The 18,916-nt window shown below is 49.6% G+C and overlaps 1 protein-coding gene across 1 annotated transcript; it reads right to left on the bottom strand.

Annotated features, from left to right (window-relative positions):
- Positions 1 to 80: 80 nt before the first annotated feature.
- On the bottom strand, positions 81 to 18,390 carry LOC119253186 (uncharacterized). Its single transcript, XM_037520807.1, has 7 exons — positions 18,214 to 18,390; positions 15,969 to 16,127; positions 15,019 to 15,135; positions 6,779 to 6,931; positions 1,314 to 1,392; positions 592 to 626; positions 81 to 393 (listed from the first exon to the last, which is right to left on the bottom strand). The coding sequence occupies exons 2-7, from the start codon at positions 16,022 to 16,024 to the stop codon at positions 81 to 83; spliced, it is 753 nt and encodes a 250-aa protein (XP_037376704.1). The 5' UTR covers positions 16,025 to 16,127; positions 18,214 to 18,390.
- Between the last annotated feature and the right edge of the window lie 526 nt (positions 18,391 to 18,916).

Genomic DNA, 18,916 nt, shown 5'->3' on the forward strand with positions numbered 1-18,916 from the left:
CATCTGTGTCACTTGGGAACTTGTTAAAATGCCCAACCAGGACGCCCTCCAGCACCATCTGACCCTGCGTCGAGCGGGGTCTAGAAATCTTTGCTTTCCTCGCCTGGGTGGCTGTGATGTTTGCCGGAAGCCGAGAACCACCAGCCCGAAGGGCCTGTCCTGCTCTGGGAGTGGAGACCCCGCAGGAGGGGGACAGGTCTGCGGGTCTGGAGGGAGGCAGCTGCCCCGTCTCTCCTCTGCCAGCCCTGCCTGTGCTCACACGCGCCTTTCTCCCGAGAAGCAAATGTCACAAGTGGTTTTCTTTGAAGGTGACACAGGTATTTAACACCCCGAACAGTTCGTAGCCGCAACAGGTTTATGACGCGGTAGTTTACCTGCGGTGCTGAGGTGGGTCTGCGGGAGTGACACGGAGCATGGGGAGGAAGACGCTGGAACGACTCCTCTTGCCCTTGGAAGGCAAACCCCATGCCCTCCCTTGTTTGAGACAGGAAATCCATGTCCCACGGGGCTTCTCATGTCATTGCAGGATGAAATAACGGGCTGAAGTATGGCTAGGGACCCCGTGGCTGGACACGTGACCTTTAGACTTACTTTGGGTGGACACAGAGTGAACTTGCTAATTCCTCCTGCGATTTGAAAAATCAAAATAAATTAGTCCCTTCCCTTCATTGCAAACTACTTGGTAGGTTCGGGGGCCCAACCTGAGCTGGCACTGCGGGTGGGGATCGGGGGAGCAGGGTGAGCTTGACGCCCAGGGCCAGCTTCCCTTCTGCCCACACAGTGTGTGGGCGCTGGTGACACAGCTGCCCACTCAGATCTGGCCTCTTTCCCGGAAGACATCAAGCTCAAACTCAAGAGAACAACGGCCATCTGGGCACTTGGAATGGAGGAATTGAGTACAGGGGGCTGGTTTGAGTCATAGTGGAGACCCCAGGGGACAGGACAGGAGCCCTCATCCATTAGCAGCATGAGCTGAGGCCAGAGTGACTCGGGAAGGGGGACGCTCAGGCTCCAGAGTGGCTTTGGAGGCATCTAGACCCATGAAGGGTTGGGATCCCAGCAGCCTCGTCTCTCCCAGGGGGCGAGGAGAGAGTCTCTGGGGCCCCTCGGGTCACCTGGTCTCCACTGCATGGCTGGGGTCAGGGACAGCACAGTGAGAGGGGGTGTGGGGAGGCCCCGCAGGAGGTTGGGGGCTAAGCCAAATTTGAGATGTGGCTTCAGGCAGATTGGAGGAAACCCCCTTTTTGAAACTGAGCCCCTATGGTTCAAGTGGTCTCAGACCCTAAAGTGTAAAAATAGGAAACAAAACTCACCCAATGCTCTCGTTGAGACTTGGTTTTGCAGACACAGCTGGAGCAAGCAGAGGCGGCCACTTGCTGGGCTGCGAGGATGCTGGGGACAGAGATGGCGAGGGAATCAGCCTGAACCTGGTGCCAGGTTGCCTTGGAGACCCCTGGGCAGGGTGGTGACAAGCCGGGAACTGTGTGGCATCACCCTTAGGGGGCGTGGGCTCTGGGATAGTCACTCTGCCTGGCTCGGGGCCCCAGAGCCACATCTTCCCAGCAGCTCCGTCTTCTGCAACCCCAGGGCTGACAAGCAGCAACGGCCAGGACATGTCTAGAAACGCCAGTTATCTTCAGGGAAAGGAAAATGGCAAATATGAGACAAAAAATGGATGGAGTCCGTTTTTCACCCTGGAGGGCCAAAGAAATCATACGCGTCTGTCGCAGCCGCCTTGGCTGCGTGGCCGCTCCCAGCGGCTCCTGGTTGTGATGTGAGCCGGGGTGTGAGTCTGGGTCAGGGCGGTCGTGGAGGCCGGCAGGGTTTCGGACACAAGACCAGACCTGCCGCCGTCCTGCTAAAGCCCCCAAATCACCCAGACTGGACATCGATCTGCTGTTATGGCGGCAGGTGCTGTCACTGCCGGGAGCCAGCCCGGTGCTTTGGAGAGGGACGTGGCTCTCCCCCGGGTGGGGGGGGGTGGGGTGGGGGTGGAGAATACGCGTGGCTCAGATGTCCTTACAGTGGCGTGCACCGATCCCTGGGAAGATACGAGCAGGATATTCCGAGCTGGTCCTGAGATGAAGTGAGACCCAATAGCGGCTCTGCCCAGGATGAGCCGCTGCGATAACCCGGCCCCGCTCGGACGTGCTCCCGACACGCCCTGAAATCAGTCAGACTTCTCGTGAAGATGTTACTGAACTGATAACCCGAGTCAGGTGCATTTGGTGGCGAACAGAGTGAGACACAGTGGGGGGCCGGGGGGTGATTTCCATGCCCTTTATTAAAGTTCAAAGGCAGCCTGGGCAGGGCCCCAGGAAGGGGGCTTGGGGTTTCCTGCCTGACCTTCAGGAGCCTGGGCTGCCCAGCGCTGCCTTCATGCCTGGCAGGATGTGAGAGAGGTGAAGAAAACCCAGAACCAAACGACAAAGCCCTCCCCTACAAAACAGCACCCCCTCCGGGGAGCCTCCCGGTGCCTCCCTGGTCTGCGCCCTCCAGGTGCCTCTGTCTGCAGCTGGGGTCTGGCGCCGTGTCAGCCCGACCATAGGCTGGATTCTCTCTGCGCCGCTTCAACAGTGGCTTCTCATCGCCAGAGCTTGCAAATCTGCTCCCACCCACTCTGGACAAGTTAGCTTCTCCCTTTGCGCCTTCGGCATGATAACAGAAAATTTCTAAAACCTCCGAACCTCCTGATGTACCTGCAGTCGCCCATCATCTGCCCTCTCTGGGTGGACCACACCCTCTCTTGACTAGGTTCTGCCTCTAAGACCTGGAAGGCGACCCCCGTTGCCTAGCAACCCAGGAGCGCCAGCCTAGGGCTGGGGGGGCGGCTGCAGGAAAAGTGTCAAGGCCGGCAAGACTTTTATTTCTTTCGAGGGCCAGATCATAATAAGTTTTGTAGGTCTTTATCCCGTGGTTCTCCCTTTTGAATAAAAGCATAACTAAGACTTGAGGGGATGTCTTCTGTAACAGAAAATGTAACCATAAAAAAAACTCGAGCAGAAATCATGTGAGTCTCAGGCCCCTGCCGGGCGGCCCCAGGCAATGACACATTTCCATTGAGTTATTTTATGATCAGGCCAGTATGTTATTGAAATATTATCTCTTTAGCCTTTCTCATTCTGATAAGAAATGACAGGCTCTCAGAACAGTCACACACACAGTACAAAATAGAGTGTCAAGGACAAATTCAGCCTTTGGGGGGCCCCCTGAGCACCCAGCGTCACGGTGTCCTCTCGGACATGGCCCAGGGCACGTTCTAACATCCATTCTAGTCGCCAAGAAAACCTGCAGCTTCGGGCCGATGGCCAGACAGCAGCGAGCGCGAGTCTGTCGCACGGGGTGCCATTTCTCAGCAAGTCCTGCGCGGCTGCCGCCTTGGATGTCAAAGAGGGGTGAGGCTGGGGCACGAAGCGGTCTGCTCCTCGGACGTCTTGGGGAGGTGCACCCAGGAACGCCAGTCCAGAGGCGCATATTCAGAAGGTGGTGATTCAGGACAGTTTGGAAATGCTACGCGGCGCCTGCACCTCGGTGCCTGGTGTACAGCCGCCGGGGCAGGGGCTCTGTCACTGCTGCTTCTGACTCTCACTAGCTCCAAAATGGGAACGGCTCCTGCTGCAGATGCGTGAGGAGGCCAGTGGCCTTCAACCAGGGGGATGGCTGCACTCTGCCTGGGAGGCCCACAACTGTGCGCAGACTGGGACTCAGGGTCTCAGCACTGAGCCCCCCGAAACGGATGAGATGACCAGTGTCCCATCTTGCCAGTCTCCTCTGCTCTTGCAGCCACACCACCCGTGGGTCTCTCTCCCGCCATCTGGCTGCACAGGGGCCCAGGTGGGTCAGGCAAAGTGGGGCACCCAGGTGAGTCCCTGTAACGGCCATCCTGGGCAGCTGAGACCTTTCACCCTCCCGACCAGTGACCCCCAGAGGAGCCCGAGCAGCATCTGCGGTTTTGTGTGTCCTCGGCCTCCCCCACATCTGGAGCCAGCATCTCCCCGGGGCAGGCCAGCCCATGAACTCGGGGCTCCCCGGCTGTGCTGCCCCCCTCCTCTCTTCTTCCACAGCATTAATGGCGAAGCAGATGTTGTTTCCTCCCCCCAAATGCTGCGCAGTGAATCATCTTGGCCTCTCTGTAAAATCTTCCCTTAATGGAGTCCTGGCATTTCTGATGAGACGAGGAACTTAATTTTATAGAACAACCTATTGAACAAGCTGTTCTTGGACATTCCCATCTCAACTAAATGTTAAAAGTATTAAAATTCACATTAGCACGAGAGGAAATTTTGCACGGGTAATCCTTTAATACAGTGTTTTATGGCCTCTATTAGCTGCACAGCAGCTGTGACATGATGAATTTAAACCATTAAAAAATTCAGTAAGAGGTTTAAAAGTCAGCTTTTTAAAACATTATCTTGCTGCGAGGGAAGAGAACTTCTCCTCGAGGCCAGAAGCGGGGTGCCCTCCCACTGCGGCAGGTACAAGGCGTACCTGCGTGACCTGCTCTACCTGGGAGGGTTGCGGGAGGAGGGGTGCCCAGGTGGGGCAGAGAGTGGGGCTGCAGAGGCCCCTGGCTGCTGGGGGTGCTCTTGGGCGGGCTGAGCATCCCTGAGTGGCTGTGAGCATTCACGGCGCAGCAGACGTTCCCGGCATCCAGCGATCGCTTACGTTATCTCAAGGGGACAACAGCAAGAGAGATTTCTGACTCTTGAGCCAAACAAGCTTCTCCAGAGTTAAGTGAGAGCAAAGGCTCTGGCTTGCAGGATGGGGTCTGGCCTGGAGCAAGGCTCCCAGGGGGATCAGGCACAGGGCAGTTGGGTGACATCCTGCCTGGCCCGTGGTGAGCGACTTGCCAGGAAAGGGTTGGACATAGGTCATGTCAAAACTTCAGCCTGAATTCCTCCCCTGCCTTCCCAAACTGTGACTTGTGTTCCCAAAAGGGAAAAAAACAAAGACGTCGCCTGCCCCCATAGATTTCTGGAGTTGCTGGGAAGGTTCCTTCTTCATTCAGGAGAATTGCTTTGCTTGTGACAAATCCAAACAATACATGGGAGGTGGAGGGGGGTGCATTGGGTCAGCTGACTGCTGTCCCCACACAAGGGGGGTCGCTGAAGCCCCCCATGACCTGACTCAGCAGCAGCCGCCTTAGGAACACCTTGGTTGTGTGATTCCCACAGCCGAGTCTGCAGTTTTCCTGCAGGCTCAGACCCCTTAGCTCAAAAGCTCACCAACGCCGAACGCCGCGGTCACACACCAGCTAGATAGAAGCCAGACCCAAGGGCAGGTGCTGCCCACCAGAGCACATCACAGCCAGAGGCCAGGCCCCAGCCAGACAGAGGACCCCACCCAGACACACCCCACATTCCCCTGCCATGCTATACCCCATAAAGTTTGTGCTACTGCCTCCTTTGGGCCTGCACGTCCCTTCAGAGCATCTCCCCTTCCCTCCCCTCAGGCCTGGTGACCCCAACACCAAAGCCTGGATAGCCAGGCTTCTGTTCCAAGACAGGTGCTGACCCAGAGGCCTGCGGGCTGTGGCTTCCCCCCTGACAGGAGCCCACTTGCTGATGGGGGCAGGCCCCAGTCAGAGTCTGAGTGGCAGCTTCTCAGAGTTTTCTGCCTCTGAGCTTGTGGACGTCCAAAGCAATCCCAGGCTTCCTGCCTGGCCTGGACCATAGGGTTGGCCAGCTGCAGGGTCTGTGCAAGGGGTGGCCAGTATCAGCCCCACAGGATTCACTGCATGGCTCACCAGGACGCCGCCCAGAGTGAGGGTGTGTGTGCATGGAGGGTGTGTGTGTATGTGTATGGAGGGTGTGTGTGCATGGAGGATGTAGGTGTGTATGTGTGTGTGCATGGAGGATGTGCGAACATGGAAGGTGTGTGTGCATGGAGGGTGTGTGCGGATGGAGGGTGCGTGTGCATGGAGGACGTGTGAGCATGGAGGGTATGTGCACACAGGAGGGTGTGTGTGCATGATGTGTGAGCATGGAGGGTGTGTGGCACAAGGGGAAGTGGGTGTGTGCATGGAGAGTGTGTGTGCATATGAATGGGGGGTGTGAGTGTGAGTATGGGTGTGTGTGTGTGCAGCCTATGTGTGAGAGTCTGTGCACAGGACGGGGTGTGTGTGGATGGGGGTGTATGCATGTGGGGGGCTGTGAGCACATGGGAGTGTGTGAGTGTGGATGGGGGTGTAGCATGCGGGGGGGTGTGCGCACGGGAGGGTGTGAGTGTGGATGGGGGTGTAGCATGCGGGGGGTGTGTGCGCTCGGGAGGGTGTGAGTGTGGATGGGGGTGTAGCATGCGGGGGGGTGTGCGCACGGGAGGGTGTGAGTGTGGATGGGGGTGTAGCATGCGGGGGGGTGTGCGCACGGGAGGGTGTGAGTGTGGATGGGGGTGTACACACGCAGGGTGTGTACGCATGCAGGGTGTGTGTGCGCACGGGAGGGTGGGAGTGTGCCCACATCTTGTGCAGATGGCAGAGAGAGAGAGGAGGTGGAGGCAGAGGGGGAAGAGGTGCCCCCAGGACCTCCAGCTGTTCCCACGCCCAGATGTCGGCCCCTCCCACTGGGCGCAAGCTCCAGGGCTGCCTTCCCAGACGCCCCATTTTGAGCAGCAGCCGAGTAGAGAGACCTCAGCGAGGGCGCCAGGCGGAGCCACCCACCTGATTCCTCGCACAAGAATGATGGCTCTTGCTAGCCACTGTTTTGAGCACTTGCAATGCAGCCATATGTGTCTGGCAGAGTCCCAAGGGTACAAATCCACCAGGCGAGGGCTTTCTTACCGTATGTGTTCTCTTGGGTCCAGAGGAAGACCTGGGGCTATCCCGGGCTGAGCAAGTTTGCGAGGTGACCTTGCTGGGGTTGGCACCTGCAGCGAGGCTCCCTCCCGCCTTGGTCCAGGAGGAGGCTGGGTTCCGGGGCGCCAGCTGTGGGATCTGGTAAACAAACAGATGCCCATTAAAATGAATGACTGTCAAAATTTTTCCCTGCGTATTTGTTATTAACGACAGAGACGGCGAAGGTGCAATTCCAATAGTGTGTTATTGTTGCATGTTTGCAGCGATATATTACAGTTTACGCCTGGGCTTGGAAGTTGATTACAAGTTTTATGAGACTAAGTGTCTGTTATTGGCAATCGTGATGTCTTCTGCTTGCTGTCTTGATGTCTGTAACATGTCACAGACAGTTGATTTATCTGTATCCGATGTTTTTTTTATATTATATCATTTCAATAAAAAAATTAAAGAAGTGAGTGTGCAGAGCAGAGAGAAGGACAAGGAAGGTTACGCCAGTCACGGGCGGGGCTGGAGGGTCGTAATGGTAGGTGTGTTCGCGAGGAACCTATTCTAAGAATGCTTTATATTCTTTGCCAGAGATAAACAGCAAGTCATCAGAGACGCTTTATAAACACAGGTGTTGCTTATTAACCGAGAAATAAAAATTTTATACTCCTGATGATTAGCTGGGCAGGTTTCACGTGCTCCTGCACTTTCAGAAAATGGATCTTATTCCCCTGCCTAGTTTTGATCTCAGGGCTGATGGCTTCCCTTCAGGTCGACAGTCTGAGCGAGGGGGCAACGGCAGCTAAGGATTTGGGGGGATACCGGTCACCTGCTCAAGAACGATCAACTCAATGAAGTACAGCACTGGATGGATCTGAACGGACGAGGAACCTGGACACAAAGAGCCAAGGCTCCGGGTGTGGACAGAGGGTTAGGATTTGCATTTGCAAGTCATGGGCTTCTTGGGGGAAATTCAACTTGCCTCTTTTGTGTGCCAACCCCGATGGGCTTGTGGGATTCTTCTTAAGGTTGCTGAATTGACTGGCTGCCACCCAGAGACAGGCAGACTCACAAAAAATGGAAACACAGACTTCAGACTTCTGTGAAGCAGGGGGACAAGGCGCAGAGATGGCACGAGACGGGGGAGTCTTAGAGGGGAGGCGATGGACCTTAAACTCTTGCCAAAAAGAACCCAGGCGGGAGGGGCTGTGTGCTCAGACCTTTGCCGGCAAGGAGGGGGTAAGGGGCTGGGCATTTGGAGGTGGCTGGAGAGCTGTGTGACCCCAGGAAGCCTGGCAGCATGGGCTCCCGGAGGAGGTGGAATTTAGCACACCTTGTAGGGGTGGTTTATGGGCCTGTCTCTGGGGGCAGGAGCCACTTCCTGTGGGCCAGCTCACGCCTCACCTTCCAGTGTGTTAGCCAGGGTGGGCGTGGCCTAAGCGGCAAGAGTATCTCTCTAACTACGTATATAAATGTCCATCTGTCTATCATCCATTTGCCAATGGCCCATCAACCTGTTATCTGGGTTATTTATCTATTATCTGTCAATTATTTATGTATTAGCTATTTATCAACCAATCATCTATCAATCTATTAGCTATGCATTAGCTATCAATCATTTATCAGTCTATCATCTGTCTCTATCACCTGTCTATCAATCTATTATCTGGCAATGACCTATCATCTATCAATCATCTATCTATCTATCTATCTATCTAGCAATTTTCTATCAGCTATTTAGTTATCATCTATCATTTATCAATCACCACCAGTCTATCCTCTACTTATCTTCTATCTGCAATACAACATTATAAGCAACCGAAGATGATGACACAGAAGAGGGCAGTTTAAAGCCCTTAATTATTAACAGGGAGACGAGATGGCAGCAGAGGAAAATAATCGTGCAAACACCTCAGTCCGGAGTGCACGTGGACGGCAGGCACGGCGTGACTGCTGGCTTCATTACTGGGGGCAGCTCAGGGTGGAAAGACGGCGGGAAAAGACCCTCCACTTATTGCAGGGAGGAGAGGAGACCCCGGGCCAAAAGTACCCCTTCTCCACAGTTGCATAAAATGGGGAGTCTCCCCTCTCCCATAAGTGAAGGGTTTAAAACTTAGCACACATGACCCCCAAATGGAGCAGATCTCAGATACCTCCCATATCTGGGCTCCTGGGGAGCCCCCTTGTCTATGCCCAGCTGCCCAGTATCTGGACCTGTTCCGGCCTGTGGGGGCCACCGTGGCCAACACTAGGAGAGGGAGACTGGGCGGGCAGGGGGAGCCTTGCGTCTGCCTGCCGAGGAAGCTGTGCCCCGGGTGGGCTCGGTCCTCAGCTGCATCTGCGGTTAGATGTTTACTGGGAGGAAAGTTACGGAAACTTAAGGGGTTTTGAGATTTGACCCAAGGCAATGCAGGATGTTCTAACAGGACAATTTTTCCTCTTAGCAAAGGAGGTTCCTGAAGGAGACCCAAGAGAGGAATCACAGCCTCATAATGATGGAGACAGTCCCCTTCACAGGGCACTGGCCAGTGTCTGTCAGCCTTGCTTTGGGATGCAGAAGAAGGCAATGCGGTCCTGGGTCACGGAGCAGAAGCGGGTGGCAGAGGCGGTGCAGGGTCAACGGGTAGGAAGCACCTTGAAGTGAACCCCAGGAGTTTCGTTGTCATTTTGAGAGCGAAGGTTGGAACACCAGCCTGTTTAAGATGAGGGTGGGCAGGGACAAGGATTATGCAGAGGAGAACAAAGAGGGGCTTCCCTGTGTCCTCTGCAGGCCTCTGAGAGTCACTGCCAGTTCGCAGGACTCCCCCGGACAGGAAGCCGGGAGCTCATCTGATTCGCCGGATTACTTGGATGGACTTCTGAGTCCCCGTCCTCTGCGAGGCGGCCACATCACAGCAGCCTGTGTGCTCCCAGCCTGGCCTTGCTTGATCCCCAGGGGTAAGGGTCACATGAAGGGGTACAGTTTTCCTTGGGTTATATGTTCTCCTAGGGCCTGGGTCTTTACCTTACGTTTGTGAAATGACCGTTGACTGGCACGGTGTCCCCAACTTAAAAAAATCTCACACATACACAGTCAAAAGGATTAATTGGGTAATGGCAGAGAAGGTTCTATCAGATCAGCACCTGGAGGTAAAAACTACAACCTTGGGACAAAATGTGAGAAAACAACTGCTTGAAGGCACTGGAGAGCAAACAAAAACAGGCAGATGTTGGTGGAGCGATGAAAGCTAAGCCAGGGTAATGGCCCTGAGCGTGGGTCATGTTTTTAAGGCTTTACCTTGGGAGCAGGTCCCAGCAGTGCCATGTGGGGTTGTTGGAATGGAATAGAAAGTCGCCATTTTATTGACTTAAGGACCATTGCCAAGAATTCCACCTGGACATGGAGCTGAAAGAACTCGTCTGAGATTTCCGTGTTTGAGTTCAGCTAGGTTCACTATCTGCTTAAAAATACATTTTAGAGAAGTAAGTAGAAGCCATAGTTTCTATAATACAGGAAACACAATGTCTAGGACATTTTCTATCAGGTATAAGAAGAAAAATAAAAATGTGATTTATACTCCAGAAAGGAAGGAATAGGTGGAGAGATCTCAAAAATGATGCAGATGTTGATATTAGCAGGCAAGGATTTCCAAAGAGCCATTATAATTATACTCAAGGGTGTAGAGAAAAATAGGATCAAAATGAAAGAAAATACAGGAAATCTTAGCAGAGAATTACAAACTATAAAAAAGGGAAGTGAAGGGAAATGCTATAGTGGAAAAAGCATTATCTAACATTTTAAAACTACTGAATGTGCTTACTAACATACTAGTTAGGAGAGAAGAAAGAGTTCCTATGACCTCGAAACCAGATTAATTTTGTCCAATTTGTAGGACAAAGAGATAACAATTGAAACAGAAATGAACCACATGAAATTGTGGAAGTTATCAAAATGTCTAACATGTCTGTGATTTGAGTTCCAGAAAGAAAGGAAAATTGGCAGCAAAGTATTTGAAGTACACAGTGTGAGATGATAACATTTAAACCAGCCAGAGAAAAATGACACGTTACAAATGAGGGAATAACAGTTTGAATAATCACTGATTTTTCATCAGAAACTTGGGAGGCCAGAGGGAATGGAGTAACTTCTTTACTGTGCTGAAGGAAAAGCAAAATCTGTCAACCCCAAATTCTATATTCACTGAAAAAATCCATTAAAAATGAAGGCAAAGGAAAAACATTTTCAAATGAAAGACAATCAAGGGAATTTGTCAACAGCGGCCCAGCACCAGAAATGTTAGAAATGTTAATGAGGTTCCTAAGACTGAAAGGAAATAATACCAGATGGGAACTCATATTTTCAAGAAGGAATGGAAAGCATTAGAGATGGTAAATATCTGGGTAAATATAAAAGAATTTTCTTTCTCTCTCTCTCTTTTTTAAACTATGTAGATCTGCTTAAAGCAATAATTATGAATTTTTCTTGTGGTGGTATACATTGTATGTAGATGTAAAATATATGCAACTAGCACAGAAAATGTATGTGGCACAGTATTAATTGTTAAAAAATGTGAACAGTTAAGGTGAATATTGTAATCACTAAATCATCCATTAAAAAGTAATGCAGAGCAGAAGTCTAAAAAGCCAGTAGGTAAAATAGAATTTAAAATTATTTTCAAAATCCAAAATAAGACAAGCAAAGAGGAAATAAGGGCCAAAAATCAAAGAGGAAACAATAAAATGGCAGACCTCATTTCAATGATATCAACAAATACACTAAATATTAATGAACTAAACATTTCAATTAAAAGGCAGAGACAACTGGACTGGATAATGAATAAGACTCAACTATGTGCGTGGTCTACAAGATATGTGCTTTAAATATAAAGACAAAGATCCAAAGGAAATGGGTAGAAAAATACATTCTACACAAGTAGTCATCATAGACGAATGGAACAGAATTACTGTCAGATAAAATGGACTTCAAGACAAAGAAATCATAAAACTGGTAAAGACATTTTATAGTGATAAGAGAGTCTGTTTGGCAGGAAGTAGTAACAGTCTTAAATGTGTAAGCCTAAAAACAGAATCTCAAAATATAATAAAAAATTTATAGAATTAAAGGGAGAAAGTCAATTCCACCATTATAGCTTGAGATTTTAACATTCCTGTCTTAGCAATTGATAGAACTAGACAAAAACATCAAGGAAACCACAAAGTATCAGAACAATACTATCAACCTTCTTGACCAAATTGACACAGGATGCTATACCCCAAAATCCAAAAGAATATTCTTGAGTGCACATTTACCAATGTAATAAAGACTAAACTGTGCTGTACAAAGCTCAATAAATTTAAAAGGATCCAAACTGCATAAAGTATGTTCTCTGACCACAGAATAATCATGTTAAAATACATTTAATTACACCAAAAATAAAATGCAAGATATCTATGAAAGCACTAAGTATTTGGAAATTAACTCACTGCTAAATAATGCAAAGGTGAAAAAAGAAATATATTAGAAAGTATTTTGAACTGGATAATAAAACATAGTATGTCAAACTTTATTGGTGGGCCTCCCCAGTGGCGCAGCGGTTGAGCGCTGGGTTGCAAAGCTGCCTGCAGCCTCTGCAGAGCAGGTTCGATCCCCGGCTGCTCCCTGGCCACAAGAGGAGGGTCCCGCATGGCGCACAGACCTCTCCTGCTGCCCGCTGCTCCCCTCAGCAGCAGCGTACTTCAGTCCTTCTGCCTGCTCTGCTCCCCGCTCTGGCTCTGGTGAATTCTCTCACCCTCCCATGCTTCTGACTGTGCCTAGTGCTTGTATAAATAAATAAATAAATCTTTAAAAAAAAAAAAACTTTATCGGTTACAACTAAAGCAGGCTGAGAGGGAAATTTATAGATTAAATGCTCATGCTAAAGTTTCAGAAATAGACTGATGCATCTGGATGAAGTTTTTATAGGAGTTCTCAAGTATCCTTTGAATTTTTCTTTAAGTCTGAAATTATGTCAAAATAAAAATGTAAAGAGAGGAATATAAAAATTTAAAACATTTAAACAGTAACCAACTGGAATACATATGTACCGAATGGGTGGAACAAATACAACAGCTATGCTAATAAATGTGTTATTGTTCTGAAATGTGCAGTTTCCTAAAGATTAATCTGGAATAGCTCCTTCCATTGAAAGAAAACTCTACCTAGGACAACTGACAATGCATATTTTCAGGGTGTTAACATTTAAAAGCATAGCAATGCACATTTAGAAATTAAGACTCAACAAAACACTTGGGACAAGTTCCTAAATGAGAAAGACAGTGAATCTACAATTAGAGAACTGCAGATGCTGAGGGGCCTGTGGCTGACCCTCACCCCTGGTCTAGGCACACATGAGCACCTCTTTTCTGCAATGGCTGGGTACATACCCAGCTCTCTTTACCCACAAAGAATATTTCCAAGGCATGTTGCAATCCTGCTCTCAGAGGTGGACCCCAGTTTTACTCAACCCTATTACCTCACCCTTGATGGATTTCCTCTTGCCCAGCTCTGCTCTCCCCACCCTGCTTATGTTACCAGAATCACACTCAGCTAACTTCCCACAACCAAGGCCTCGCTCAGGGTCTGTGTTCATGGCACCCACGTCACAGCCCACATTGTCTGACATAATATAAAGAAGATCAGAATATCCCAAAACTTGTAGGGTGTGATCAAGACCACCTAATCAGATTTGTAGCATTACAAATTGTCACTGTTAGAAAAATATGTAGAATTAACTCCTGAAAAATGTTAAAAATGAAACTACGGTCTCCTGGGTGGCACAGTGGGTTGAGTGCAGTGCTGTGATGCTGTCCACAGCCTCTGCAGCACGGGTTTGATTCCCGGCTAGTTAGGGAGATACCCACATGGCGCGGCAGACCTATCCCACCTTGCCCGCGGCTCCCCTAAGCAGTGTCTTCATCCATTTGCCTGTTCTGCTCCCTGCTCTGTCTCTGGTGATCCTCTCAACCTCCCGCACCTCTGGCCTGTACCCCAGCTCTTGCATGAATAAATAAATCTTTAAAAAAAAAAACAGAAAAAAATAAAACTAGTTATACAAAGATAAGTAGGGAAAGTAGAAATAAAAAATAATTCATATGCAAAATAAATATTTTAGAAAGCAAGGAAAAAGAAGTTAATTGATACATCCAACAGTGTGATCGTTGGAAAAAATTAAAATCCAACAAGTATCCAGAAAGTCTGATAAATAGGAACCAAAAAAATACAAGACAAAGAAATGAGAAAGTGAAGATGGCATCCGATATCAAGGAAATAAAATAATTTCATGAGAATGTGGTCCAGGTCTAGGCCAATAATTTGAAAGCCTTGGCAAAATGAACGATTTAAGATAAATATGAGTTATCATAATTCATTCTTCAGGACAGAAGAATATGATCATGGAAGAATTAGGAATATTTTTTGAAGAACACATTTAAAATTGCCGTAGACTGGATTATTTTGACCTAACTTCAACTCACAGTTAATTTCTGTGCCAAACAAGATATTTCTCAGCTTGGAGAAAGGGTCTTTTCATCCCTTTCATAGACGTAGCATGAGTGGAATGCTCACACTGAAATGGATAAACCCAAAAGGAAAAAAAAAAAAAAAAACACAAAATGAATTTTCTTTGGAAAATGCTTATGATAATGAAAAATATCTACAGTCAAAAGGTGACAGTTTACAAGTTCCAGATATCCAAAATAAGAGTACAGAAGAGGGAATGTCTTTGTCCACAACAGAAAACAAAGCCGAGGGCCTCCCCAGCGGCGCGGCAGGTTGAGCGCAGCGCTGTGAAGCTGTCCACAGCCTCTGCAGCGTGCCTTCAATTCCCGGCTGGACAGGGAGATTCCCACATGGCACGCAGACCTCTCCTGCCTTGCCCGCTCTGCTCCCCTCAGCAGTGCTTTCGGTCTGTCTGCCTGTTCTGGTCTCTGCTCTGTCTCTGGTGAATACTCTCACCCTCCCACGCCTCTTGCCTGTACCCCAGTTCTTGTATAAATAAAATAAATCTTTAGTAAAAAAAAAAAAAAAAAAACAAAGTCAAACAAACTACTGTTTGTAGATGTCATGGCTGCTTATCTAGAAATTGCAAAAGATCAACGAAAACCTGTTACCACTGATAAGATCGGTGGGTTGAGTAATTAGATTAATGGCTGTTGTCACAGATCTAATAGTTTAAAATCTAATAGTTTAAAATCTAATAGTTTAAAAAAGATAGAATTGTCACCTCTCACGACAGCCTTCGAGAATAGTGGCAGGTATGGCAGCCACGCTAGGTCCCCGCGGTGATGACCAGGCCCCATCCTTGCGCCCTGGACCTGCAGGCCTTCTGGAGCTGGGCTGGCTAGCGTTTTTGATAATGGGCAGAAAGAAATGTTTTAGGCTTTGAGGAGATGTAGAGTTTCTGTCATATTTTTCTCCCTCCTCCATATTCCCTCTCCTTTTCCTCCCTTTTCTCCCTCCCCTCCCTCCCTCCCCTCCTTTATGCTCCCCTCCCCCTCCCTCCGTCTCTCCCCTTCCCTGGCAATGCCACATAATTTCACACAGCAGTTTATCTAAGGAGCATCTGCCAATTTGGGGGAAAGAAAGCTGTTCTGAATTTCCGCTCTCTGTATTTCTAGCTCCATGACATCGGGAATGTCATTTGATTTCCCTGTGCTATGGTTTTCTTTCCAGGAAAACGCAGATTGTAATGGTGGCGAGAACGGAACAGCAACAAGCCGTGCACCCATCGGGGCTGTCCCGGAGCCTGTGACACCCTTTCACTGTCCCCTCCCTGTCCTGAGCCACGCTCAGCCATCTCATTAACTTGGCTGCTATTTGCATTTTGCAGGAGGTAATAGGATTTGCCTAGTGGCACTACTTCACATCAGGACCTGCGGCAGCTCCTCACCCCTGCATGGCTGCCTATGCACGCCCCAGGGCTGGGCTGGGCTGGGCTGGGCTGCCACAGAGACAGGGGCTGATTCTGGATGAGGTTCCAGGGATGAAGGTCAGGGGCTTACCGCCCAGAGGCAGGGAGCAGAGGTTGGGCCTCGTGGTCTAGCTGGCCTGTCTTGCTGCACATCTTTATTTAAACAAAGGGTACTTTAAGGTTAGGGTCACCTGGAGGTCACTTAGGACAGTGCCTGGCATTTGCTAGACAGGCAGGAAATGGCCCTGGAGGTGGGGGCTCACCATGGTGCTGAAGCTTCAGGCTGAGTTTCCGACTCTGGCATCCACCTCAGAAACATGTACTCATTGATTGCATGAACCTTGAGGAAGAGATTTCTGCTCTTTAAAAGCCTTTGCTAGTCCTGGGGTCTCCTGGTCGTAGGGCTTGAAGGTGAGGAGATGCTGCAGAGAAAAAGGCACGTGGCTGTTTGTCCCTTCCTGTCTCTCAGGCTGAGGCTAGTGCAGAGCCAACTGGCGCGTGCAGAAATCTGGGGTCAAGGAGAGGCAGCTCCAGGTCACGCAGAGACAATAAACTTTGCTCGTGGGCCAGTGGGTGACTATTTCAGGATCGGGGCTCTCGGATTTTATCACACTCAGGACCCCTGCACTTTCACCAACCCAGTGAAGACCGTCCATTTCAGCAAAAATGGTGGATCTCAAAGTAGACACGTCACTTAGTGTATTTCCAAATGATGGAATTCCCTGTGAGCCAAGTATTTGAGTTTTGTGAGTTCACTCATTTTAGCCCTCTCTGAAAATCTGGGTTAGAAACACTTCAAAATTACGGGGGTTGGGGTCTCCCTGGTGGCACAGTGGGTTGAGTGCTGTGCTGTGAAGCTGTCTGCAGCCTCTGCAGCATGGGTTCAATTCCTGGCCGGCCAGGGAGATACCCACATGGCAGGGCAGACCTCTCCTGTCTCGCCCGCTGCTCCCCTCAGCACTGTATTTTGGTCCTTCTGCCTGTTCTGCTCCCCGCTCTGTCTCTGGTGAATCCTCTCACCCTCCCATGCCTCTGACCTGTACCCCAGCTCTTGTATAAAAATAAATCTTAAAAAAAAAACCAAAAAACTGCAGGGGTTCCCAAGCAGGAATGTTCCAGAAAAAAACATTTTATTGAGGTGGATGAGACGGCTCACTGGGCCAAACTAAAACCATCAAAGCTGACAAATTGTTTTGAACTATGCTCTCTTATAGGGTTTGATTGCTGGAGTAGATTCCAGATGTTGGGACCGATTTCCAGGATTTTTTTGCATTCTCTTATCTGAGGCTGTGCTGAGTTTCCTGATCACTCAGAATGGGATGTCCATGAAAGAGAGATGTGACCCTAGCTTAGCAACTAGTGGAGAGATAAGTCTTATGCAATGAGAGGGAGAGAGAGAAAATGAGAGAGAGAGAGAGAGAGAGAGAGAGAGAGAGAGAGAGAGAGAGACCGAGACCCTGCATGTTCTCTATCAGTGACAATCCATCCCGCACAGTTGTTTGAGACCTCAATTTATGGAACCTGACGGGGAGAAAGACGGATGGGGAGGCTGATTATGATAATAACATGCAGCTCTGCTGAGGTCATGGGCTTGGTTAATTCCCTTCCGAAGGGATAGGAGGAAGGAGGAGAGTGGCGAGGATGGGTGCATGGCCACCCCCGCCCTCCAGCCGACGGGACCGTTTCTAATAAATGTCCTGCCTCCATCAAGGGCATTGCTTCCATTTAACAAGCACGCGGGAAGCAGCCACCGCGCAAGTCCATGGGTTCAGTTTGCAGCAGCCACAAATCACATTTCATTTATCAGGCAGTACAGATGACAGGATATCCCCCGGTCCCCGGGGAGCCATATTCATTAAAAAGAAATCTTAAGTAATTACAACAATTAATTGACTTGAAACAGTTTCTGTGGATAAGGTTTACATAATTCATTTGCCAGACAAAACAAGCTTGATCCAGCCGGGACGGCCGTCACTAAGCCCCATCTCCTCGGTGCGGTCCAGAGAGGGGGTGGCCCGCCGGACCCCTTCCTGGCTCATTCATTTCTTTGTAAAGTAAGAAACAGAAGCCAGGAGGGATCTGGCAGGTCTGTTTCAGGTCCGTGAGGTGGTCCCGTCATGCCTGATATCCAGCTGTTACTAAAACTGAAAATGGGTTAAATCCATGAATCCTGAGGCTGTGATTTTGAGGAGGGTTTGATGGTCCAAGGTGGATAAATGCTGGGTGGGGGGCATGGTGAGGCCACCTTGTAACCCTAAATCTGCACATTACCTGGATTAAAAAAAAACCTTACAATCGAAAAACGAGCAAGTAAGCAAAGAGTCGTTTAGGACAAGAGCAAGACCTGGTTACCACTTGTGCTTTGCCAACAGTGCCAGCAGCTTGTCGTCATCTCTCCAGCGCTAGGCGTATAAAGGGGCGTGGTTACCTCTGCAGAGGCTGGCCCTGGCTTCCCAGGGAGGACCTCCTTCCCTGGCCGTGACATTGCCTGTCCCCACTCTCACCCACCTTCAACACGGCTTGTCCACGTCACAGGCGTCTGCACCACCAGCACCGACACTGGCTCCTTTCTGGAAGGATCTGACTTGGATGTGGGGCAGCTGGTTCCACTGCGGGTCAGCCTGGTGTTGGGTGTGAGTGACGATCTCCCAAAGGTGGGACTGTCTGGCGGCTGAGCCTTTAGCGAGACCTGACGTATGAGAAATTTATTTGTAGGTCTCCTAAAACCTTCTGACGACTACAAAAGGTTTTGGAAACAGTCTAAGTGTCCACTGCTAGAGGGCTGGATTGAGAAGACGGGTCCATCCACACCAGGGTACACACTGTGGCCGTGAGGAAAGATGAAATGTCGCCAACTCACAGCAAAGGGGAAGGCGCTTTAGGGAATTGCACGTGTGAGGCAAATCAGAACAAGACAAATACTGAACAATTACATGGTGGATGATTCAACGGAGCAAATTACTTCTAAAATCTAGCGGATGCTAATCAAGGAAGTGAGGTTTCTGGGGCTAAGAGGGAGGGAGGAAGGGCCAAAGGGGTGCAAGGAACATTGGGGGTGAAACTAACTAACTAAAAAAAAACCTATTAAAAAAGACAATCCCAGGTAATCTGGATCTCAGATGCAGTCCAGACTGAGGGTGGGTCTTCTCCACGAGGCCATCTCTGCCTTCTCGAGCCCAGTGTCTCTTCTAGGGAAAATGTCCCAGCCACC

This window comes from Talpa occidentalis, unplaced genomic scaffold (genome assembly GCF_014898055.3).
Source record: "Talpa occidentalis isolate TD23 unplaced genomic scaffold, MPIMG_talOcc4v2.1 talOcc4.2, whole genome shotgun sequence".
Taxonomy (NCBI): Eukaryota; Metazoa; Chordata; class Mammalia; order Eulipotyphla; family Talpidae; genus Talpa; species Talpa occidentalis.

Coding starts and splice junctions, on each gene's coding strand:
- LOC119253186 (XM_037520807.1), bottom strand. CDS start 16,024: ATGTTTCTGAGGTGGATGCCAGAGTCGGAAACTCAGCCTGAAGCTTCA. Junction 1,393..6,778: donor GACCCAAGAGAACACATACG/GTAAGAAAGCCC, acceptor CTCTGTCCCCAG/CATCCTCGCAGCCCAGCAAG. Junction 394..591: donor TCACTCTGTGTCCACCCAAA/GTAAGTCTAAAG, acceptor TCACTCCCGCAG/ACCCACCTCAGCACCGCAGG.